This window comes from Diuraphis noxia, unplaced genomic scaffold (genome assembly GCF_037042655.1).
Source record: "Diuraphis noxia isolate RWA-SAM2 unplaced genomic scaffold, SU_Dnox_SAM2 contig0001, whole genome shotgun sequence".
Taxonomy (NCBI): Eukaryota; Metazoa; Arthropoda; class Insecta; order Hemiptera; family Aphididae; genus Diuraphis; species Diuraphis noxia.
In genome coordinates this window covers 90,574,763-90,602,081 of record NW_028301711.1, presented here as the reverse complement: position 1 = coordinate 90,602,081, position 27,319 = coordinate 90,574,763, and the positions used below count along the sequence as shown (strand labels likewise).

At 34.8% G+C, this 27,319-nt stretch overlaps 2 protein-coding genes across 2 annotated transcripts in view; one reads left to right on the top strand and one right to left on the bottom strand.

Annotated features, from left to right (window-relative positions):
• Positions 1–4,978: 4,978 nt before the first annotated feature.
• LOC149062388 (uncharacterized) lies at positions 4,979–7,733 on the top strand. The gene is made up of 3 exons (XM_089217164.1): positions 4,979–6,432; positions 6,498–6,751; positions 6,826–7,733. Exons 1-3 carry the CDS (start codon positions 5,548–5,550, stop codon positions 7,112–7,114), a joined length of 1,428 nt encoding a protein of 475 aa, XP_089073290.1. The 5' UTR covers positions 4,979–5,547; the 3' UTR covers positions 7,115–7,733.
• Positions 7,734–10,210: 2,477 nt separating this feature from the next.
• Ephrin (ephrin) overlaps positions 10,211–27,319 on the bottom strand; it is a 265,115-nt gene continuing 248,006 nt past the window's right edge. The window contains exons 2-6 of the mRNA XM_089216270.1: positions 17,624–17,765; positions 16,050–16,218; positions 14,917–15,030; positions 14,434–14,631; positions 10,211–14,069 (exon numbers count right to left, since the gene is read on the bottom strand). Coding sequence (XP_089072396.1) covers positions 13,915–14,069; positions 14,434–14,631; positions 14,917–15,030; positions 16,050–16,218; positions 17,624–17,765 — 778 coding nt within the window. The 3' untranslated portion in view covers positions 10,211–13,914. The remainder of the gene's footprint in view (positions 14,070–14,433; positions 14,632–14,916; positions 15,031–16,049; positions 16,219–17,623; positions 17,766–27,319) is intronic.

Below are 27,319 nucleotides of genomic sequence, written 5' to 3'. Positions count from 1 at the left end.
ATTTTACTAAAGAAAAAAAATGTATGCGTTTTTATACTATTTCAGAAATAAGATACACTATACCTACTCCGCTCGTTTAAACTTTAAATGATGCTTACATATGGATACATGGTGTAACCAATATACAGCACTTGTCCGAAATTTTGTTCTTATCAAGCACTAATTAGATTTAATTGAAACGCTCTGAAAAATATTTTGCTTCAGAGTATGGAATAAAAATTATATATTTATCATATAGGAGAGTAAGTCAATAACTCCAAAAATATATAACGGTTATTTTTCCAATAATGTAGTTTTTTATTACTAATCTATTCCGTGGAAACATAGGCCATTGGGTGGCTATTTTTAATGGGTTTTTACCCTTGGGGGTCGGTATGATGGTAGACTGGTTTTTGTCACGAAGGAGTAGGGTGGTCGCCAATCCGGGAACTAGTGGCATCGGGCGGTGCGTACTCTCGATCACATCGTAACGACTAAGAGAACGCTACACCCGCACGCGTGTTGTCTCCATCTTACAAATGTATGACACAGCAAAAACGGTTTTGCATTGGATAGCTTGAACTACTCAAGCTGAAAAAAAATTTAAGATTCCAAATTGATAAACAATATAGCTGAGAACAACATCTGTGAAACGTCGTTTTTATTATTTTAATATCACTTATACGAAAAAAGGTCGTCTTATTGTTTCCAAATCCATTATTTTTATATTTTTCAAACTTGAATAATTTTTTTTGTTGTTCCAATATCGAAAAAATGAAAATGCTTTTCACAGCCCGCAAAGTTATCTTTTTTATGTGGTCGAAATGTCGTTTCTTAGTTATGACTATAATTATTATTATAGTCATATTAAATTTAGTATTTTTTACGTTAATATAGTCAAACATATAAGCCATAATATATGACTGTAGACTTTTCCGTTTTTTTTCCGCACAAAACAGTTTTTGTTATGTCTTATGTATTAATTATTGTAAGACGAAGACAATACACATATTATTATTATTGTTTTCTGAAACAAACGAGAGTGCCTTGCTACGCGTTAGATGGATTGCACCGTATACACACTGCTGCAGTATATCTGTATAATAAATGTACGTATAGTCAATAGAACAACAATGTCGGGAATGTCGCCGTGTAATACAAAACGGTGCAAACCATTTGCGCCCATCACACCTTTTTTATAACCCAATGCGCCCGAAATCATAACCCATTTGCGCCCGAGACATTTTTAATGAAAATGTGTTGAACCCGTGCGACGTTGCCAAACTGTATTCTGGAATACCATGCAATACTACTTATTACCTTATAAAATTAAAACTATTGTACATATTATTTTTCCCGTTTTAACTATTTTTAATTTTTATGTTACACCCTTAACGATATTATCGAATATCAGTCCATTTTATCTTAATTGGACTTCATGACGACTTGAATTAATTAAGTGTTGTTTAACTTAGAATTCCTAAATTTAATGTTAGTTATTGTTATATTGACTAATTTTTTAAAACCCAAAATTTTGAAAAAATTACAAAATTTAAATTATATTATTAAAGACAATTATATAATAATTATTGAAGTACTCATAATTTTCTAAGTAATATATAGTTTAAATTTTAAAATTATTAAAAATATTAGTGAATATGACAATAACTACACAATTAGTAGATTATAATGTAATATACTAGGTAATCTAATTAATTTAAGTATTTATCAAGATAAATAGTATAATCTATAATAATATGAATCACAACGGCAACGTTGCATATACGAAATGGGCGCATATGGGCTATAAATCGGCAGGTAGTACCTTATCTTTCGGGCGCATATGTCCGGTCGTAGCCATTTTCCTCCAAAAACGAGAAACCGTTTTCCTCCAAAAACAAAAAAAAAACAATTTTGACAATTTTCCTCCACTTTCCATTTTCCGCCAATAAATAAAATAATAAAATCGTCATTCGTTATCAGAATGTTAAATTAAAAAAAAAAGAACAAATCAAATATTTAAATTTTAAAATATAATATTACTGGTGGAAATATAGAATTTTCCGAATTATACGTATCGGTTAGGTTACGTTACACTCATAAAGTCTTCAATAAAACATTTGGAAACTTCTTGTGGACTTAAAAAAGTGAGTCCAAACGTGTTTCTTATTCAAGACCCGATTTCAGAGTTTTTTTCTGTATAGTATTGAACTAAACCGAGATTTTGGATTTTCCGAAACCACGAATCGTGTCAGGTGAGACCTACAGCCAACTGCAGTTATTGTATCAGGCCATACTATAGAAAGAGCATCATGAATAGCTTATTGCTCAATCATAGTTACAATCGACTGTTTTAAACTGCGTGTGCTGTCGGACACTTGGACTAGCGTTTTTCCCTAGCCGGTAAGAACGCGACCAGAATGTAATCGACAGATACGCGCAAAATGTGATCCTAGCCAAACTCTATTTTTATAATACGAAACGCAACACTGACTAAAATATATTGGACGAAAATAGACATTATTTTAGTCAAAAATAATGTGGAGGAAAATGGAAACCAACCGTTTTTTGTTTTTGGCGGAAAATGGACAGTGGAGGAAAACGGAATCTCGTTTTTGGAGGAAAATGGTCCCGCCCATCTGACCACATCCCTCGCGGGGCGCAAATATAGGCTGTAGCCATACAAAAGGGCGCTGTACCTATTTTGTACTTCCGGTATATACGTGTATAATATAGGTACTATGCACCTAGAGGCCGTAATATATAGGTATTTTTTCCCCCCGACAAAAAGTGGACCGTTGTCATATAGATAATTTTTTATATCGTTATCAACTTTGAATTTATTGTATTTTTTTTAAATATACTCAATATTATCTGAATCCTCTTTTCTTGTACAATTTTTTATGTTTTTCTTAATACTGCATAACTTTAAATAAGTTTCTTCTTGAATTTCCATCAATGCATTAATTATATTAAAACAGTTTGGATGGCTTGTATAAAACTGACTATTAAAGTCTCGATGAAATGCTTCGGGCCCATTTGTTGTCCTAGGATCAGATGATGGACTTTGATAAAGTACATGAGTATACCACTATTGTAGATCACGTGTTTATAAAGTGTACCCAAACGTTTTCTGATTTACCAGGTAAAATTATAAAATACCTTTTATTTGATGTGTCCAAACGTTGTGTCTATTTGTACCCAAACGTGTTGGCTTTTGGGTCAATGTGACCAAACGTTCAGCGCCCCACCTAGACCGGGTAAGACTAATTACGCGATTAATCGTAACGGACAAATAATAAAAACGGTGACGACGATGATGATAATAAATTATGTGCCCACGTCGTGGACACCGTCGGCCGCCGACAGGTTCTCGTATATATAATAATGTATAACATATTGCATATACCTATACAGAAGTCGAACAGCGATGCAAATGACAGTCGTATATGTATAACATTATTATATAATATATAGCTAAGAATCGTGCGCGACCAAAACAGTGTCCGTTTTTAAGTATCATAAGTATAGTCATGCCTGACCATATACCTAATATAATATCAGCTGTGTTTTATGATATATTATGAAGGCAGAATTATTATTATTATTGTGCAATATCGCTACATTTCCATGATATAATCGACACCATAATTTATTGTTAGCATTGCACCCGCCGCCGGTAGCGAATTGGTAAGAAAACATTTTATTTTTAAATTTTAATCTAAATACCGGGCACTTGACATTTCGCCATATAAAGATACCCAATAGGCACCGTGCTTACGTTCGGCGAGCTTTTGATTAAAAACAAAATAATAATAATAATAATAATAAATAAACATTTCGTATTTGCGTCGTTGTTATAGAAAACACCTTGAATGTGGCCGCACAAACGGCCGAAGGTATCAATTTCACCGGTTGATATTTTTCATTTTGATTTTTTTTTTTTTTTTTAATAAAAACTTATAGGTCTCCAGTCAATATCGATCCTCACAAAACTAATTAAAACTATACGAGAGTATAATACTGTACCATTATGTAGGTATATTATAAGTACCGCTTTTTTAATAATGTATAGATTTTTATATATTTATTACGAAATTACCTTGTGGACGCCCACCGCAGAGGTGCTAAATAGACCCCCAAATTGTAAATTATTTTATAGAATTCGGTTTTAAAAAACCTCTCATTTTCGTCCTTAGTATATCATGTTAAATTAAAATTATCCGAGTACCTACCTTTATTATTATAACATAGCTAATGAGCTATATATAGTCACCCAAATCGACAGACACATTCACAGATCTGATTCGCGTCGTTGTCGACGAACGAAGGCTGCACTTATATCGGTAAATAAATGTAATTAAAAATGAAAAGTAAATCTAATTTATAATTCTGGTAAAGCACTCAAAACTATTAAATCGTTTGGCGTTCCGGTTTTCCGGCAGTTTGAATATCTTGCCACTGCAGCATGAAGACGGAACTGGCCTCGGATGATGCACGCATGACGAATGAATATCGATGACATAAATCATTCAGTCCGTGAGCCAAGTCTCGTTGCGTGTAGCTGCGGCACTTAATATATTATAACATATAAATATAGCTAGTTGGCCCGGCGAATGCATAACTATATCGATTTAGATTTATAACGACGACGACGACGGTGACCTATATATTTTAACGCGTATCAAAATAGTATATTATGTTGTATATCAGCTCCTCTATTACGTTTCTTTGCAGTCATCATCTCACATCAATATTACTAATATTAGAGTCATCAGACGCATTACCGTTTTGTACCCGATTTGCTGCGTCGTGGCTGACACAAATAATATGCCGGTGCCCACTTAACTGACATAATAAAATGTGTAACGATTTTTGAGAATTCATCGCAATTATTATCGTCATTCCGTCGGCCACTCAAGTCGGCTGCCCGAAGACAAAATATATATGCGCAGACGACTGCCAAGTGATCCGTTGACCGTGTTACATCATCCGGTGAAACACGATTGAGCACAGTCCCTATTTTGAAAAAACCCGATTGAGCACGGTCCATATTTTTTAACAACCCGATTGAGCACAGTCAAATAAATGCAACGTTGCCAATTTTTTTGTCCGACTACAACCAGCTAGACTACACGCGTATTTTGAAATACTAGTACTATGAAATGGAAATATTTGTCAATCTGTGTGCTTTACTAGTCGTGGTGATTATTTTCAATCGTGGTTTCCCATATTTTGAAAAGCGGCACGAGTTTAATCGATAAATAATATACGAGTCGTGTAGGAAATTAGGATCGACGTAATCGTAAAATCAAAATAGGTACACTCATGCATTGTCGATTACGCCAATTAAGATTATCTGTACGACTGTAAGATTGGATATTATTTGTTATCTACATAATATAATATAGTCATATAGAAGTGGGCTTTTGTATTGCCAAAATGGCAAAATATAAGTAACTTAGACTCAATATTATCAGGCGTTAGTGGTTAGTGTCGTTCGTCGTTACGCGTTAGTACGTTACACCGTTTTGTTTTAGATAACTTTTTTTATATACATAGAACGCGATGGACATTAGTGAAATAAAAGTTATTTTATCCGAGAGAGGAAAAGAATTAGCCAATGTTGGTGCTTTTAAGTACAGATTTATTGGATTAATTAAAAAAGGCGAGTTATTAAAATGGCGGTGCACAAAAAATAATTGTACAGCTATGATTTATTCTGGGCCAGATAAAAATATCGTTATTAAATCAAGTGGACAACATAATCATGTAGGAAATTCACCTAATAAATTAGAAAGGCAAGTATTACGTGAAAATTGTAAAAGACGTGCTGAAGAGTCACTATCAACTCAACCTTTAAAGTTGATCAGAAGTGAACTTTTAAATAATTTAGAACAATCTTCAATTGTTCATAAAGATTTAAAAACGGTTCGTAAAGCTATGTACGATAGACGAATAAAAGTACTTTCCAAATTGCCTAAGTCACCGGAAGACGTTTTTTTACAGTTGAATTTAATGAAAACTCAAGATGATTTTAAGTTTCGTGGACAACCATTCATACATATTCCCGAAGACAATAGTTTTGTATGTATTACTTGTGATTTCAACCTAAAATTTATGATTAAGCATGATTGTATTGATTTTTTCGCCGATGGTACATTTAATAATGCACCCAAATATTTTGAACAACTATATTCTATTCATGGATATAAAAATGGCTATTATTTGCCATTGGTTTATTTTTTTTTATTTAAAAAATCAAAAGATACATATAAAAAAATGTGGATATTCCTACAAAACGTATGTGTAGAATATACAGGAAGTCAGTTCATATTAAAAAAATTACACGTTGACTTTGAAAAGGCAGCCCACCAAGCCGCGTATGAAGTTTTTGAAAATGTACAATTAATAGCTTGTCGGTTTCATTTAGGACAATCATGGTGGCGAAAAGTAAGAACAAAATAATTTCAAATCAAAAAATTATATATTAATTGTATTCTTAATTATTATTATAGATAAACAGCGATTCTATTCTCAGAATAGCCTATAAAAAAGAAAACGACGAACTAGGAAATTGGCTTAAGAGTTTTTTTGGATTAGCTTTTCTTCCTAGTCATGAAGTAGCCGATGCATTCGTCGAACTCATGAGTGTCTGCCCAAATGATGAAGTCTGCTCAGAATTTAGCGATTATGTTTTCAATAATTATATAGATGATGAATCTTCATTTCCCCCAAATATATGGGCTAAAGAACCTATGTTTGATCCAAGGTAGATCATCCAAAGTCTAATTATTAAATATAAAAAAAATGTCAATTTAATTTCTATGAAATGTTTTTTTTTAGAACAACAAACGCTGTTGAAAGTTTTCATAGAACTTACAATTCACAATTTTATAAGTCTCACCCACACATACACTTGGTAATTATAGTTTTACAAGAAACGCAAGCTGAAACGATGACAAAAATTCGGTCAATTGAAACCGACAGTTATAAAAGTATGAGTTTTATTGAAATGCAAAAAATTAATGCAACTATAATGGCTTACGATGAATATTTAAGAAATAAATGTTCTAAAGATTTACTAAAATATTTATTAAAAGTGGGAAATAAGTATTTAGGGATACCACTTTAAAACGTTGACACATAATACATATTGTATAGCATAATAAAAATATTCAAATTAAATATATAAATTAACTTTAAGACTTTTAACTTTAACTTTTTTTTGTATAGGAGATGAATTATATATATATATTTATAGAACAAATGAACTTTTATTTATTATTTTATTATTAACGTTTTTTTACACACACTTTTATTTAAAAAAAAATTATACTCAATTTATTACATCAATAGGTAAATTAACTTTTAGACTAATCCGTATAGGACTTGAATTATATTATATATATTTATAAAAAAATGAACTATTGTTTATTATATTATGTAATTATTATTTTATTATTAACTTTAAGACTAATCTGTATTGGACATAAATTATGTATATTGTATATATTTGTAAAATAATTTAATTTTATATTTTTATACACTAATTAATAGCTTGATCATTATTATAAAATAATTCCTGTAAAAATTTCAATTTTTTTTTTAAATTTTTATTTTTCTGTGTGAAATGGCAACGTTGTACGTATTTCTATGCTCAATCGTGTTATATTTTGGATTTCTATTGTTTAATTGTATCTATGCTCAATAGGGTAATGAAAAAGGTAAACTGTGCTCAATCGGGTTCCAGCCACATCATCAATCGCATATTATATTACTTTGATATTTTATGATATGTGGGGTGTTGTTGATTTTTAAACGGTACGAATCGTTGTTTATCTATTTTTATATTTTTTTCTTTCACACAAATAAAAAATAAAGTATAATATATATCTGCACAATATGTGCGCAGCCGTATAATCACGTTAACACCGTTGTTATATGGGTCCATCTCGTAAGTTCAATTTTGCCAAATCCGATGGTATTGTTACCAAAATACTTACTACCTATATCACATTATTATCTATACTATACGTCGTAGCTGTACAAATCCTCTGCACAACGATAAAAAATAATCTGTATACCTATATATAAACGCTGTGCCTTGGTGTCGAGAATTGCAGCTGAATTCGTCGTGGTAAATAAATTATATTCCACATATTATGTGCCGTGCTGCGCATTGTTTAGTTTTATTGCGGGGTCACTGCAGAAATCCGCAATCGTTGCGAATGCGAACCAAACACGGTTTAAAACGATTGTTTTAGGTACCTCCTGGTATCTGCTGAATTCGTCTCTAATCGCCGCCTGCAATGCATTTATTATTACCAAATCGATTGTTCAAAAATGCACTTCAGAACGCGTCGCGTTTCCCTAAATGTTAGAATCTATAGAGTTATATAATATACACCTAAATAATGTATACTAATTGTTTATGTGTTTTTATACCTACTTTTTATGTTGTCGCGAGTGTTTAATAATAATCTGTTATAGCCAATGAGTATCTAATTTTATTTGCATTTTTTTTTTTTTTTTTTGATCTTACATCAGAAACGTGGTAATTGTATTTCTGCGTGTGTACAAACGAATGTAAACATCCGACATTTATATATAGCGAGTTATACACAAACCTTTTTCAAGTGGGAAAAAATTAAATACCGAAATTCGCTTCCATAGACAGCGATAGAGCGTATTCATATTATATTGCCAAAGAGAATCGTGATATAGGGAGGCGATTGTTCACTCAACCCTGACTTTTTAAACTAGGTTTGCAATTATTACTTTTAAGAATAATTTAACATTACGTCCCGGGGGATGTGATTCTCAATTCTCATTATCTATTAAAAATGTTTTTATTTTATTAAAAAAACCATCTGAACCCGTGCACTTCGTGGCCCGTTAAAAATTCTATCTCTTTTATGGTCCACATTGGTTCATATTGTGTGTTAAATTAATTTCATGTGATGATGCTATTAGTATATTTTTATACATAACGATAGATAGTGGTTAAAATATATTATAATCCTACAACGATAGGTATTCATATCCGTATATCACTATGTAATTTTCTTCGTTTTTTTCAATATAATGTTGACAATTTAAATATTCAATTCAATGATATTTAGGCATAACACTTTCTAACTTAGCATATCTTCTGCCCATATGTCTAATAAAATTCTGTACCAAATTTTGTCGCAATCGGTCCAGCCGTTTAAGAATGTATATAGGACTAACAGATAAATATATATATAACCATCACTAATAACACAGAACAATAATTAACCGTCACTAAAGCAACCATTTATAAATAAACAAAAATGTCCATCCTCAAAATAATCTCGAGAGCACTTGTTTGTTTAAATGGTTGCCTTTGACTACCAAAACATATTATTTATTTTTTATTTTTTACTGGGCAGATGGCCACTTTAATTTCATCACACCCTCATCATATTTCTCTAACCCGATAACTTTCTCAATTTTTTCATCCGTAAGAACCTTCTCCTGGCAATTATGACCCAAACAAAAAAGTGTGAACGAAATCGGGGTTCAGCCGTTCTCAATTGATGAATTGTTATACATTTTTTTTCTCCATTTTTATATATATATTACGAACGCACTTGTAAATAAGTATACAAAGTCATAATAATTATATGCCTAAGTACCTATATAAATCTGTAAAAAAAAGTATGATGATTATATTTAACGATGATGTGTTCATTTATTTTAAAATAGCGAGCTTTACACATATGTATATATACGTATTCGTTAAAATGTTGTTGATCATAATATTATATTTCATTATTTTTATATTTTTGAAACGTAGTTTCTAATAGGTAATTCTTTTGTTTCTTCAGATCACTAATATTTTGATCCTGAAATGATTCATTGAGATTGCATTATTTAAATTTTAATTCAGTCTACAGGTCTTAGTCTAAATAATTTGTTGGTGACGGAATAACGTCGTAATATCGGGAGCAGCGGTAAGTTGTGCATAATGTGTGGGAAGACTTGGAAAAATAACCGCGGCCGAGATAATACAGCCGACCTTTTCGCTGTCCGATTTTGCCAGTCGGAGTTCGCCAACAAAAAGGATAATCGCAGACAGAGCTTAAAAATTTACCTGTGCGATATAGGATCGTCGGTCTACTTGTAGGTATAGCAACTGGGGAGGTATCTAATGCCATCACTCGACGAGTGAATGATAAAAAAAAAAAACAAGAAAAACAACTCATTATTATCATAAATCTTATATTTAACTGGTACATACAGCACAAATAGGAGTACACATCAGTTCTAAGTATTAAGTGCCCTGTTCTAAATTCATACATAGGTAATTCTAAGCTAATACACTTTTTTTTTTTTTTTTTGACATTTATTCATTTATACAGCGGGTATATATGGCAATAAATTTGAGGACGTATATACATTTTATATTGTCGAGTATAATATATATATATATAAACATACACTCATTATAGATACATACATACACACATACATGCATACATACGTACATACATACATAATGCATATATATATATATATATATAAATACTAACTAATATTAACGTATTTCAACCCTAACAAACTACACACAAAAAAAAAAATTAAAAAAAAAATACAATAAATAAATAAAAAATAAACACACGACGCTTTACTATTATTATAATATTATCCCGTAATATATATTTAATTAAACATACAGGTTTGAAGTTATACTTAAATCGTAATAATTGTTCGAACATTCAGCCAGTTTTTTTCATTTTAAAACACAACAGGTGATTACGCGGCGATATAATAATAATATTACAGTTGTATATAAATTTTAGTAAATAGTTTATTTTTAGAAATTCAAAGAAAAAAAAAAAAAACGTTTTTTTCTCTCGTTTGTACTTTTTTCTTTTATATTAAGTTGCGTTGAAACATAGGAACTTGAATACATAAAAAATACGCCTAAATAATAAAAAAAAAATTCACACCGATTATATATATATACGAGATATTGAATAAATATACACGAATATCATGTCGTCGTGTGTCGAGCGTACTACACCAGTATAATAACAAAAATTATTATTACACATGGGCAGTATATGTAGGAATATATAGAAAAAAACATAAAACAAAAATAAGAGACGAATTTAAGACGGAAAATAAAATCAATGATGAAACAATATTACTGGCTGAACATATTGGAGCGTGGGGGGTCGGGGGGTTGGGCGATGTGAGGAGAAGACGAGTGTTATGTTATTGTTTTCGTTCTTCAGCGGTGTACACAGAGCTTAGAACACGACGTTCGAGTAAATCGAAAATGTACAAAATATAATAATCGTAATGTATAATAAATAATGATATTATTATAATAATAAATCGATGATCCGAGTATAAACACGTTTCACCGACGACACCAAAAGATTAGAATGCATTGTACAGTGTAAATATATGTATATACTATATACCGAGTTGTCAACGTACACTGTACCTACCTAATAATAATACAGTTTATTATTCGTCCGTCCGTTCGACGGAAAACAGTACAAAAGAAAACACCTAACATTACACACTATACAAATTGAATATTAAACGATTATCATATCTTTTAATTATTATTTTTTTTTTTTTGTTTTTGAAATATAATATATGTATAAAAGAGATATACCATATCGTTAATATTATAAGCATTTCATTATAGAACTAGATAGAATTTTTTTTTTCAATTTCATTTTTACAAAGCCGCCACCACAAATGTTTTGGGCGCCTATACGTCTCTAACGCGTAGCGCTCGTCGCTCTGCATGATATCATAATAAATGATTATAATGTTAAATCAAATCATTGCGAATCCGCACGGATGTATTTAATACGATACAAATATAATACAAAAACCGTTACGCGTTCCTTCGACTCGCTACACCGGACGGTTAACGAAAGTACAATAATAATGTATTATTTTTTATCAATAATTATTAATGACCGATGTTCGGGATTAGAAATGCGGTGCTTGAGATGATGGTGCGCCGATTTGTAAAAAAAAAAAAAATATATCATTGGTGATCAGTGGTGGCGGCAGCGGCGGCGGCGGTAGTCTCGGATATTACACCTTTTACAGTAATGTTATTATTATCACGGGAGTGAGGGGGGCAGCTAAGTACAGTTTTATACATATATATATTACGAATTTCGTTCGATTACAATATTGTCCTTAAATCGTAATAACATATTAATATGTGTTATATAGGTAATATTATGATAATAATAATATAATACAAACTATTTTATTGAATGCGCGTGTACCTAATACAGTGACATGAAATACACGTTATATAATATATTATGTATAGTTAATATCATTATTATATATATGTACACAATATAAGATTTTACAAAATAATATTTTTCCTTTATATTATTCATTATATATTTATATATAAAACTATTTTCACACAAACGTAATAGAAACGTTTAGAAAAAAAAAAAAATACATATACAATATTATTATAATACTATGAAGTGATGACAAAAAATAAAAATAAATTAGATAACGGTTGGAAAGAATAAAACATGTTATAATATGAGTATATCGTGCGCGTGCGCCGTGCGTGTGTGTGTGTGATATTTTTTCGCACTAGTAGGCACGTAATCAAAGATAAACAGAAGTACTTTTTCTCGTCGTATATAATATATTATTATAATATAATAAAAGAAACTAAATTTATATAGATTTACGATTACGGTCAAAGTGTCTATAATAATAAAATGATTTAAAAAATAACGATCACAGAAATTAAATTACAAATATAGCCGATTACAACGAGAATATAATACACACACACACACATAAATATTTATAGGTACCCAAATAATTTCACGTTTTTAGTTTACTAGATACAGACATATAGACATATAATAATTACATTACATAATAATGAAGACAGTGTATTAATATTGATTATTATATCGGTCGTAGGCATACGACATAATAATATTAAACGTAATATATTAATATTGTGGAACGGCGTCGGCGGCGATACTTTACACAACAATTCATATTTAAAATGTCGCAAGCAATATCGTGGAATCGGTAAAATGGCACTTGGCCGTAATCGACAGGGCCGCGTCATAATATTGATAACATATTTCAAAAATCCGTCTGCATATAATATTTAATATCAATACCAATCGCCGCGTCCACCGTTTCTTTATAATATTATGTTATTATGGCAAACTATACAGTTAATAATAATATAATAATTATTATTACTAATAATACGTTAAGGGGGTTTACAAAACAAAAATCTCGAGGTCCGGCGATTTTTCAAACTGTCTAAAGTGATAAGGTATGGTAAAAAACAAAAAATTAAACGTTGTTGTCGATTATTCGACTGAATAAAATTATCGTAATATATACACATTAAATATGTTATATATTATAAATATATATATATATATAGTCATGTTCCTACGTTAAACATGCGTATAGGTATAATTGTTATGTACAAATAATAATAGTAATAATGATCATAATATAATAATAATATAATAATAATAATAATAATAATAATATAATAATAATAATAGATAATAATAATATTGATAATAATTGCAATAATATTAATTACTCGGGGGAGGGGAGGATTACCATTATAGTTATTATCGGAGGTGTTTGTATATAATATATACATATACATTATACATGTATATTTTATATATATTTACAAGAGTTTAATAATAATAATAATAATATTATTATTATGTATATTATATAGTAAAATAAAAACACCATTTAGGTAGGTATGTACACAGTGTGTCGTCAATAATGTAATATGTCGCAAAATATTGTTATATACGTTTGCCGTATCTCGGGGAGGGTTGATGAGGGGGGGAGGGTAGGGAATCCGGCGTAACTCGGGCTATACTCTGGCAGTGCGGTGACGGCCTATCGATATAAAATCACCCGATCGACTGCGACGATGGTCACAAGGACTAGAATCACCAACGCCTTAGCCGAAATGCAGGCGGAAATAGCACCGGCACCGTTATATGTGAGCTCTTCGTTCTTGACCACTTCGTTGGGATGCTTGTCGTATTCGGCTGCGGGCAAACGTACGAAAACGCGATGGTAAAATTTTTGAACAAATTTTTTTTTTTTTACAAATATTTCGAAACGTCGCTTTGACGTCGCAAAAATAAAAATGTTATTTTATGATGAAAGGTGTCATCGCGGACTCGTGTAATACTACTAAAGGGTTCGGTTCTCGTTACAGATCTAAACGCGCACACGTTTCCGGTACGAACGAATCCCCTCACGTCATTTTTGACTGCAGGTGAATACCTCGGAGAACCGTTTATCCCACTTATCGGAAATACCGTGACAGAACCCTCTAACGTCCCGAGTCCGCGACAAGTCCTTTCTCGTATGAGACTGCATGTCATAATATAGCCGAAATCTACTTACATGATTTTTTGTGTGACGGCTTGTTGTTGTGCACGGACGTTCCGGTGGCGCCGAACGGAGGCTGCTTGCCGGCCAACGATGGCTGCTGTGTGGACGACGCGTACACTGACGGCGGTCGGGCCGGATATCCGTGTGTGCTGCCCGGCAATGGTAGTCGCTGAGGGTTGCCGGCATTCTGCGTTGGTCGGGGAGCTAAGTCTGCGGAAAACGAATGTTGGTCATAAGTCTTACACAATAAATGATGATGTATAATATACAAGTGGCGGTCGTATGACGAAATAAGTGTCGTGTGTGCACTGTGTGCAGTATATAATTGATAATATAATAATTAGATATCACTGTCGGTCGCGTGAAACGTTGTAGAATTAAGGTATAGATGCATCATATAGACAGATTTCAACAAGCCTACACGAGTTTATAATGCAACGAGCCGGAGTGCAAGTCGGTAAAATAACATTGGGTAATTATTTGCAAAGCACTCACTCTGGTTGTTCTGTTGGTCTTCTGGTCTGCAGCACACTTTGAACACGACTTTCATGTTATTTGTGGAGCAGCGGCCGCCGATTCTGCGGTGGATGTCATCCTTGGACGAAGTGGCTGGAAGAAAATACGTACAAATCGTTATTATAAAATTGGCAAATGCCTATGATGAAAACGATTTATTCATCCACCTGTACAAAATAGCAACAAAACTTTTTTCGAAGTATATCATAATATTATAAAATAACGAACAGTATTCTACAATATTTCTAGGATTTATTTTTATGTTTTTACAAGTGACCGTAATTGCAGACGAAACGTCCCACTGCAGTTAACATCATAATAACAATATAGCTATTAATCCTTCTATATAAAGTATAATATATGTTATAGTATTCGTATTTAAGCACGTAAACGGTAATATAACTATAATGGTAAACCATACGGTAAAACGCGATGATGCCAATCGGTATAAGCGTATAGTGAGTAAATCGAAATTGCACGCATTTAAAACGTAGACGCAAACTTAACGAAAAACGTTATGAGAGAAAAATATCAACGCTGACGATCTCTTGTTTATTGTATAATACCATTAAAGTACCTATATCTAGGCACTGAAGTTTGTGAACATGTTTTTCGATAAAATGTCGATGTTGATTTGATTCTCGTCGAATTCAGATGTGATTGGGTTTTAGGATGTGCCGAACTTAACTCTCATCACGGTGTGTATAATAATGATAGTTGTAAAATAATTTTTTTTTTTAATACACGCCCTAATATCCGGACGACGAGCGATTCCGTTCATCTCGCAGAGCGGAACTCGAAAACGGCCGCCATATATTGATTCGCCATAATATAATATATATATATATATATATTGTTATGATATTCCATCGGCCGGTAATAAAACGATGGCACCAGCCCCCTTTGCGGCGTCATTACGCGTCGACGAGTTTATCGCCATCATCCCCGGATCTCATTTTTTTACGACGAGTTAAAGCTTTTAAGAATAACAACGCGTACACATATTATATTATATAACTATCTGCATTGTACGTTTACGGCGTACCTAAACGTTGTTATTTTATTAGACGGATGCGCATATAATATTATATTTAGCAGTTTATTATACTCACAAATGAAATAGTAGTCTTGTCCCGGCTGAAATTCTAGGCCGCCAGGCTGAGGCGTGAACGACCGGAACGTTATGGTGACGTACATAAGTTTGTACGGCTTGTCGCAGTACGCTATGATCCTCGGATTGGGATTAGTGATTCGGCACATGTCGTATTCCTCTTTGGACACCTGGAAACGAAAAAAAAAACGAACCGTTTTACAATTACAATACATAATATAAGCAGTAAAATGTGCGTAATGTGTTTTAGAAGATTGATATAACAGCAATATTTGACAGAAAAACGTTTTATCACAATATCACAATATAATATATATTATAGATAGGCGTGCAGAGGGTTTTCTTGTTTTTTGTACGGGCTTTTTTTTTTTTTTTTTTTGGCAAACGAGTTCAAATCTCATTTACCGACTATGATGATTTCTGGTTTTGAAACGAATTTCGTCGAGATGCTTCCGCTATTGTGCTACGGTGTTTTGTTGGACGGTGCTGCAGCTTTTTTGAGTGTACTGAATGATATTGTATTATATAGGGGTTGTATATATATCGCAATGGCGTTTTTGATAGAGAGAGAGACAGACAGACTGCAGACTATGTATAGCTCATCAGCGGCGAAATTCTCCGCCGACGATGGCAAACAAAAACTTGTAAATCGGCCGTGGTGTATAGAGGCAGCAATGTGCTACAACAATAAAGTCGGTGGCCACCGTCAATTAGTCAGTAGTTTGAAAAGGCCGAAAAGTTATATGCGCTTCGGCGGCAACGAACGCTGCTGCTATTAATGCCAAATTTACCACTCGGCTGACGCGCCAGCAGCGTGCAGTGCCTCACTGTCCTATATCTCGACCACTACCTACCACCTGCAGCACCTCCTGTACCGAATCACACCACCACACCACCACCACCACCACCACCACCTCCACCACCGCCACCTTCGCTACCTCCACCAATAACTTAAACCTCTTCCGCTACCGTTACACGCCACGTTAATAAGAGTCGTTGAAATCGACCGAGTTAAAGGTCGTCTTGGCGGCCGCAGACAATGGCTCTATTGTTAGCCGTTGCAATGGAAATAAATAAATAATAATAGAGTATAATAATACAATATTGGTAGGTAATATTATCATATCATAATATTGTATTAGCTATATAGACGAGCTATTATCACAACTACAATGTACTACGCAATGGTGCGTATTCGCGGTACGACTTGGGTAAAGTTTACTCGAGTGCTATATACGTAGTAGTACACCGTCCTCGTAATGCCGATGCATTATTATACGAAGGTGCGTAAAGTTATTTAAAAAATCTGTCGGGTTTTAATGAGTGCATCTTAGTACATATTAAATATGTATAAATTTAACCAGCTCACACCGGATGATGTTCCTGTGATTTCGAAATTCTATATATTATATAATACGGGAGATAAACTGCAGCGAATTCCACACGCGCGGTCACGCCGCTTCATCACCGCGGTGACGATGAAATGGGTAGGTAAATGGCTAAGGGTGATATTTTGTAAGGTATAAATAGCTAGGTATAAATAATATGTATGATATATAATGTATAGGTACTCACGTTGTAAATGATATATTTTTCGGCGTCCGACTCATGCGTGCCCGGCGCGTACACTGGACACACGATGTTCACCTGGTCGTATTCGAAAGGCTGGTTTCCTTTGTTCACATCGATTATGTGGTCCGTGTTGTCTATCCGGAATCTGAAACAATATCAATAGGCGGTCAGTTACGAGTTAACTGTCCAATAGGCGTTCGCGCATATAACGTTTTGCATTGCAGTTTGATTTTTTTACCGCATAACAGTAAACATCACTCACTAAATCACTATAACGCATATAGCATAATATGTATATAGGATCTCGAAAGACGAAAAAAATTGATAATTTTTTTTTTGGACGAGATAATATTTTTTTTTTTTGTCAAATCACAAATGTTGCGTACAATTAACGTGTCATATATGCTTATAATATACCTATTTGTAGATTATAATATTTATAATCGTTTAAGTTTAGACGAGCCGAGAAGCTATAGTGTCGTTTCAGCACACAATTTCACTATTCAGCTCGTATATTGTATGTATTTATGATACTATCAGTGTATGATATATTGTTTATACTTTAAACTGCAGGTGTAGGTATTCTGAAATATAGGCACAATACCCATACGATTATACGCGTCGAGACAAAATAGTGTGCATCAGGTTAGAAAGCGAATCTATACGTATCGCTCGCTCCACATAAACCATTGTTGTTGTTGTTATAGGCACAATATGATATATATATATATATTATATCAAACATATTGTACTGCAGTGCCCGTCATATTATTAACGCGAAACGTCGATATATACGGATTACTGATATACATATAACGTAGCATAAGGATTGTAAATGATGTGGTTAACCTTGCACTCTTAATTTTTAATTAATAATATTGCACTATTACGCATCTGCCGACGACAGAACGCAGAGACGGCTCGAGGGGAGTTCCGGATATAATATAGCGACGGCCTACAATCCTGTCTCCACCGGTGTCGCCGATGATATTATATTATACGCAAGGCGGATTTTCACATTTTATTATTATCATCATCATTATTGTCGACAGAGATTTCTAATTCTATAATACATCATAATAATATCATCACGACAAATATAGCGCAACGGTTCCCGCCGAGCTTTTGACTTTCTCGTCACAATTAACCTTACCAAGGTTAGTGAAGTATACAATAATATCATATTATATGATTATTTATTGTTCTATATCATTATTATGCATTTACAGTTTCCGTCGCGTCGCCCGACGCGCGATCGGAGCCGCCAAAAGAGCTGCTGCAAGTATACAGCAGACGATATCACAACGGTTATAATGTATTATCATTATTATAATTATAATTGTTGAGATATTTTCTGTATACATTCCTCGCGACGATTTTTATTCGTCTGCATTATATAGCTAGCCCCGCGGACGTCACCGCATAAACTTTCTTAACGGTCCTTAGACTTTACGAAATCATAATAATATAACGACAGCGAGCGGGTCGCGGTGTATACGCACGGTGGTCTGCTGCAGCAGTACGCGCGCATTATTATTATTATTATTATTATACGCGGAAGAATGTAAAAAAGACATAAACGTTTATTGCTGCTGCTGTTATACCACTATATCGTGATTATTAAACGACCGTTTGCCGAACCCCGTTTTCGTCGATAAATGCACAGGCTATACCATCATAATATATTTATTACACTCGTATTTATATGTATATATTACAATATGTTTCGTACTTACGAGACACGGCCACCGAACATATATATATATATATTATATAGTAATGTGTTATTGTGCCTACGCATACGCATCATGATAGGTACCTACCCGTGTCCGTGCATGGTACGTGTGAATGAAGAATGTGTCTGGTCATCCTGGTCCCGGAGCACGCCCGACGTGTATAATAATATTATTATTATATAACAAAATTATGCGAGAGACGCGTTCGGGACAGCTCGGACAACGGCGGCGGTCATCATAACGAATCGATTTGCCGGCGCGGCCGAACACATTTTTTCATCTTCAGATTTTCCATTTTGTTTTCGTATAATATATAATATACATATACCTATATATAGACCGATGAGTGAATTGTTGGCGTGCGCGTTATTACGGACGTCTTTGATGATGACGACGACGATGAGCGAACCGTCATGGTTTAGGTGCATAGTCGTGTTCGACATTGATTGGGGGGGGGGGGGGGTTTAAAAATATAACGATTTGAGACGACGACGAACATGCGTATAGGTTCGACGGGAAATGCAATAAACGACCTATGATGTTGAAAATGTGTAAACTCTAATTTCTGAATGTACCTATCATCTGTGAAAATCATCATTACGTCGATTTCACGGAATACTACATAATTGATACGTAACACCCGACAATTGGTCAGATGATAGTCGGGACCATTTAATGGTTCATGATGGAAGCGCGCAATAAATAATCTGACGGTTAGCAGCTATATATTATATATTAATATTATTTTATCTATTATGTATCCTTTATCGGGCGCAGTCGTCTGTTTTGGTGTGTGAATATATATATTATATAACGCCAATACCTACACTATACATATATAATATTGTCGTGAATGCGGTTAACGGGGCATTGGAGGACATGGTGGGAGTGAAGGGGGGGGGAAACCTGTGAAACTCGCTGTACGTATCGAATGTCCCCCTCGGTCCGAAGGGGACATGAAAAACATTTAAAAAAAAAAAACCCTCGCCTCGGTTGATTTTCCGATAAATATATATTTGCAGTAGCGGGGTAGGTGGGGTGCGAGATGGGCGCTCCTCTGACCGCCGTCCGATGATAATATGTTACGATTATGATGATGGCGTCCTGCACGGTTGTCGAGATATGGGCGGTCGCGTCCGGTCACCGCCCTTCGAGCGCCCCGGCGATCGTATTCCGAGATTTGGTTCATTATATAATAATATTCGCCACGTCGTATTGTGTATACATATAATATTATATGACGCGCAGAAGGAACGACGCTGAAACGTTACGTCGACACAGCCTACATAATATATAAGCGCACAGGGAGCCGTCGACGTGCGGGGGTGGGCGCTCGTAGTGGCAGTATAGCTGCGAGTCATATATATATATATATATATATAATACACATATTATTATTACTGCACACTCATATAGCGGTGGCGGGTGATGTACGTATAAGTACTTGTGTGATGGACGCGGGATCCGCGGGGACGGAATGGCGGCCATTATTTAGTGTGCGAGTGTTGGTGAATCGGTGTTGGCGGGGGTCCGATGAAGGGGATGGTAATAAAGAGTGGAGAGACGTCACAACAAACCCCCCCCCCACCCCGGGAAAAACTGGTGTTGATTAAGTGTGAAAAAGCATGGTCCTATATAATATACTCATCTGGTGCATGTGTGTTTATATACGTATATTATATACATTATATACGGAGAACTTAGTCATCGCCGAGGGCTTTGGCACCACACACAAACAAACACACACACATACGTATATTATAACTTTATATAACCTATACAGTTGTATATTATTTTATATATTCTATACCTATATAGGTCGTACAGTAAATGTATATATATATTACACGGATGTATATATGTATATAGCTGCAGGGTTGTGGGGACAGTGGTGAAAGCCAGGGTCTTCGGACTGTTATTTTCATTTTCGCGTAGAAACAATTAGAGAATAGAGCTTTCAACCGTTGGCAGCTATGGGGCGGTGACCCCGCGCACGTGCACTATGTATATACATGATGCACTGCAGCAGAATGTGTTTTGTGTACGGCGCGCAGCGTATGAGTTACACAGGGTGGTAAATATAGGTGCGTGTCCCTCTGTATTCCACGATACACATCCTGCAGCAGGTATTAGCTAAGTTGTATATTATGGTGTATGTACATACCTCGTGTGCAACGATCGAGAAACATTTCCACTATTCGAAAAAAAGAATAAATAAACGCACCCATTATATTATTGCCGTTATTATTATTATTATTATTATCATTATTATCATTAATATTGAAATGGAGAGAGGCGTGCGTGCGTGTATATTCACGAAAAGAGAGCGAGGAAAATTACTATACTATGCGTACACCTACTCGTGTATGATATATTATGTATAAATAAATGTACTTGTCGTCAATTCACGCGTACTATGTATACCTACCCACTTTTGACGCCGAATCAACGCTATATTATGTACAATATAACCTATTATAGTACTCTGTGCACTGCGTGAGCGTTTCGAGAACTTTTTACGCGTGTGCGTCATTAACGCGCAGTGCAACCGATGCATTTCTTTAATGAGTTTTACGCGCCATCATAATAACATATAATAATAATATTAATAATATCATTATTATATTGCTCGTTAGCAATCGAAATAATTCGCACGAGCAAGTATTGCACAGTGCTGTCGTTCATTATACGCAATATTTTATACTTGACGCACGTCGTCGTGTGTGCGGGGCGACGAATCGATAGACTCACGCTGCAGGTATATAGGCTTATAATATTATATTTTTTGTGACGTTAAAGTGCACTCGTATTTTTCATACGCGAAGCGACCCACAGCGTATAAGATAATAATATCAATCGAGCATAATATATAGTTATTACTTATTATACGCATTATTATATACAATATTATTGTGTTTTATATATAGCTAGAAAAATCCGAAAAGAAACTCAAAGCTTGCAGAAAACGACGAAATATCATCATCCGTGCCAGTAGTTATGCCAATAAACGCGCCCGAGCCCCAGTCGATAGTTTTCGCAATGATCCACCATCACTTTTCTCCCCGCACCAGTGCAACTAAAACCTACCCTTAGCGGTCCGACCCCAAAAGCACCGCACGCGGTCTATATATACCAATAAACGTTTCGTGTAATACCTTTCGCGCGCCAGACAGGTATATATATATATATATATATATATATATATATATATATATTATATATAATATAATAATACGTATTCATAACAATAACGAGTCCGGTATATAGGTACACAACACCATAATGGTATAATAAGATCTATTGTCTCGGGGTCACGGCGCTTTTACCACGCGTTTACCACAAAAGAACACCGTGAACTTAAAGTTCGTCGTCTCTAAAAAAAAGTGTTTAGCGTACTTAATACTTGCGCCATTATACGACGAGCTCGAGCGCGTTTCGCGTGTATGAATCACCTACCCAACTACCGCGAAAAACAAAAGAGGGCGCCGGTCGCGGGACAACAATTGCTGCGGCAGCGGAGAAGACAAAAAAAAAAAAATAAAAACTTTCGAACGCGACAAACCGGCGCCGTTCGCGTATTGCCCACACGTTCGGCGTGTGTTCGCCGTTCGAGTTCAACGATCGCGCGCGCCGCATGCGAAAATCGGTGAATGATGATGTCTTTGCAGCGCATTCGAATGTGACACTATTACTATAATATATACATTATACAATATACATATTAAGTAAACCTACCTAGCTATAGGTGCATAGTATTATTATATTATATTATAAGTGTGCCACTACGGTTACCGGCACCACGGTATACTTAAATAGCTATTATATGCACCGAAGAGTATAATATTATAATATATTAGGTGCCTGTATAATATAATATGCGTATTCGGTGTCGACGAAAATATTATTATAAAACGCAAGACAATCGCGATTGTTATTCAGATGACCATCGACCGACCGACCGCCCGCCTGTGTAAGCGTTGCAGCGCACCGTAAATGAGCGTTTATTTGTCTTGACTAGTAGCTGCCTACCAGCTATATATATATATATTATGTATAATATTATCATATTATGCGTTGCCCACACGTAATTGTATTTACCACGAACGCGTTTAAATTCGAATCGATGCTGTTGTTTCGCTGGGGGAGGCCGTTTTCAATGACGCTCGAGTATAATGTAATATATTATTGTCTAAAACGTAGTTTATAAGAAAAAGCCTAATACCGAAACTTACGAGTAAACGCGAAGTGAACAGAGTATTATTTTTGTTTTTATACTTTTCATTTAATGTTCACTTTGATACTTAAAAAATAGTTGTTCATAAGACGACTTTAAGAACGATACTTTGTTCAGTTTTTTATAACAATAATTTGTTTTACTTTATAACAATAATCAAGTTATGTGGTAGCATACTTGTTTGATCTCTAATGAACAATAATAAAAACAATAATAAATCTCGTTATTATTGTACATTTATTTTTTTATTTTTTTTTGCTGCGATTGTTGATGCTTGTGGGATGTTGAAGAAAAATTCGTCGGTTATTTCTGTTTTGGAGAGATATTAAAGAAAATTCAAGAAAAATATTTGTAGAACGGAAAACGCTTCTTCGGCAGAACGAGGAAATAAACTATAATTTCGCCATTCCCCGTGTGCTGAACGTCAGTACGCAAACGTTCTTTTTAAACTTTTCACGAATACCGAGAGGATTCGATACGACGTTCGACCACTGTATAGGGTGGATTAAGTATGCAGGGTGCGTGGTTGGTTGGATAGGCTGGAAAATAACTTTTCCTTAAACAGAACAGGTGGGACGGGGTGGCAGAGGAGGCATACACACACACCCGACAAAAAGAGGCCAACCAAGCACAAAAGCTGATTAAATATGATGACGGAGCGCCTATAAAATATATATATTATATACTATATTATGTGCGTGTACCAGCGAGTCGGCCCCGCGGTTCACGACGTATGCTCGGGTGTGATGGGCTGGCGGGGGGGGGGGCTTTTCGCGAAAGGCGTGCGGGTGCTGGGGGGGGGGGGGGTGGCACCGAACGAGAGGACAACAATATGAATCACTGTCAGTGTCAGATTTCACTAGGCGGCGGCGACCATAGAGGCGAAGAGCGCGCGCGTGTGTGTGTGCGCGCTAGACTCTGCACAAGCCGTCAACCGTCAGCCATTATACGCCGCCATTAAAATAATATACACACATCATGCGCACACACACACACACATATATATATATAAGGCAAACACACACACTAGCAAACACCCACACCGATGTACCCTGCTACGTCGTATCCCTTCCCATTTCCACCCGCACCGCCCACCGGGGTATACAATACCACCGCTGCAACTGCGTGTACGTGTTCACGCGTGTATAATATTGTGCGTACCCGGACAGTGCAGTACAATATTGTGTTATTAGTGCATATATATATATATGTTTTACGCAATGACGGCGGCGGTAGCGAGCAGTGGTGGGGGAGGGTGGTTTGAGGGGCGGAAAAAAGTTTTCCGTCAGAGCGCCGCGGACAATGATTAAAAAACCTCAAAACTGTTTAGCAAATTACTCGTGGCGAATCGACCGGAACCGCCACCTTGCCTATAGGATCGAGACTCGAGTATACGCGACATCCGGATCGACTATATATATATATATGCATATTGTTATACAATACGAGCACATATACACACATGCAAGTGTATATTATATTCCATGCCGAGTGTGCGCTATTTTCGTTTCGCAGTTTATTAAATTCCGCGAGCACTAGGCATGTGTCTATATATAATATTATATAACATGTGCACGCACTATACAGTACACGTATATAATAATACAGTGTATATAGCTTAATCCCTGAAAACTATATAATACTATACGGGGTAAGAAAAAACGCTCCATTTAACGTGATTGCAAAAAACGGTAAACACACGTTTACTCGTCTAAATAAATGGTATAAAAAATAAAATAAAAAACCATTATAATTAAATGTATACATAACGACGCTAGCGGGCAAATAAAGACGTAACTACAATAATAATAAGTAATAACAATGATATAGCTGCAAACAACAGTAAAAATATTGTCTATAAAGACGAGCTCTTTTTTACACTGTTGTACACACATCATGCATATTTCTTATTGCAGGTACATCAAATAAGTATAATAATAATAGTAATTTATAATATTGTCCGTGTGTAATTAGCGCGGTGACCTCGAATTCTTCGTTTATCGACAACTATTTTACTCCACCAAACACAATATAACTATATATTAGTATCCTCCCAGCTCCAACCCCGTCGTTCAATCACCGCCTCGGCTACAATATAATATATAGGCGCGCTTATAAAATATATATTATCATTAACGACGGGTCCGATGATACTCGAACATATTTACATATATACATAATATGATACAATTTCATGGCACAAATGCGCATAATATATTATATTATAATACCTTATTGTATACGCATAATTGGGAAATATGACATCGAATCTGTATAATATTATACATTATTGTTATAGTTAGTCATCATACTAAAATGTGTTTTATATAATATATACAATATGCACCACTAATACGCGCGCGGCGCGCTACGTCTCAGGAGAGATGTTGTCTGTCAGCGTATAGATATATATAGGCGCACAGGGGTGGTTGTTTCGCACAGGTAAACGGGTTTCGATGTGCGCCGCCTCAGGTTTGATGAATGTCGGTCGGCTACACGGTTTTCCACTAAGGTACTATATATATCACACACACACACACACTCTCTGGTATAATACATGTGTATAGGCGATAGTAATACATATATATATATATGTGTGACGCGCGTATAATAACAGACAGCGTAGGTAAGTATGTAAGGGCAGCACGGTGGTGTAGGCACATTTACGAGCGCGCTTCAATAAACGTCTTCGTCGCCGTCGGTGTCGTGTATATGCACCGCGAACCACGCCAAATGCATTTTATCCGTCAAATTACGACGGATATAAATTCGCAGACAACCGCACGTCGCGCACATAATATACTATGTATAATAATATTATTATATATTATATACGATATGATGTGTATATATTATATGTACAATATTATTGTGTTGTTGCCTGTACACACCATCGATCAGTCATACGCGCACTTCAAACACGTTTATATATATGTGTATTTATATATATATTTTCGTGTAATATATATATATAAGTATATACACAACACGTGCGCGTAATATAATATTCTAAAAAGTCGAATACCTACTTCGAGTTATTGGCTTTTACCGATACAGTTGTAATATAGATTATATAGACGTGGTATATGTATAGTGCGAATGTGGTGTATGTATATATATACTATTGAAATCGCTAACCGGATATTGTACGTACACGTCATATAAATTATTGAATATCATATACATATATATGTATATATTATGTAATATTAGTTGTTTGGGATTCAAATTTTGCGTCGATCGGCCGCAATTTCCAGCGGTAAATTGATTTACGCGTAAACGCTCGTCGTTCATTCCCGAGAAAACGTGTAACGGCTATATATTATTATAAAATACCTTATAAAATATAATATGTCGCACTACAAACAACCTACATACGGGGTGCATTTCGGATATAGTTGAATGTTTTTGCTACGTGCTGTATAATCGTTATTATTTTATGAAAAAAATCAAATGACCAACAGCATGTATAATCCGATAATAATAATAATAGTATTAATAGCTACGTTTTTAAATTTAACATAATATATTGCGGAACTGCAAATGCTATTATAAAATATATATTTTCCAGAGGTTTGCATCGAAAATTCGAAACTACTCGTATATTGTAATATACACACACGATGATGCAGACAGAGGGAAAAAAATGCAGTCAATTTGGTCGTAAATAATTCCAATCTAGTTAAACGTGTTTTTTTTTTTATCAAATAGCAGTGAAACATTACAACG

Excerpts from the sequence above, each read along its gene's own strand:
- LOC149062388 (XM_089217164.1), top strand. The coding sequence starts at position 5,548 with ATGGACATTAGTGAAATAAAAGTTATTTTATCCGAGAGAGGAAAAGAA. Across the intron at positions 6,433-6,497 it reads GACAATCATGGTGGCGAAAA|ATAAACAGCGATTCTATTCT; the intron begins GTAAGAACAAAA and ends TTATTATTATAG. Across the intron at positions 6,752-6,825 it reads GAACCTATGTTTGATCCAAG|AACAACAAACGCTGTTGAAA; the intron begins GTAGATCATCCA and ends GTTTTTTTTTAG.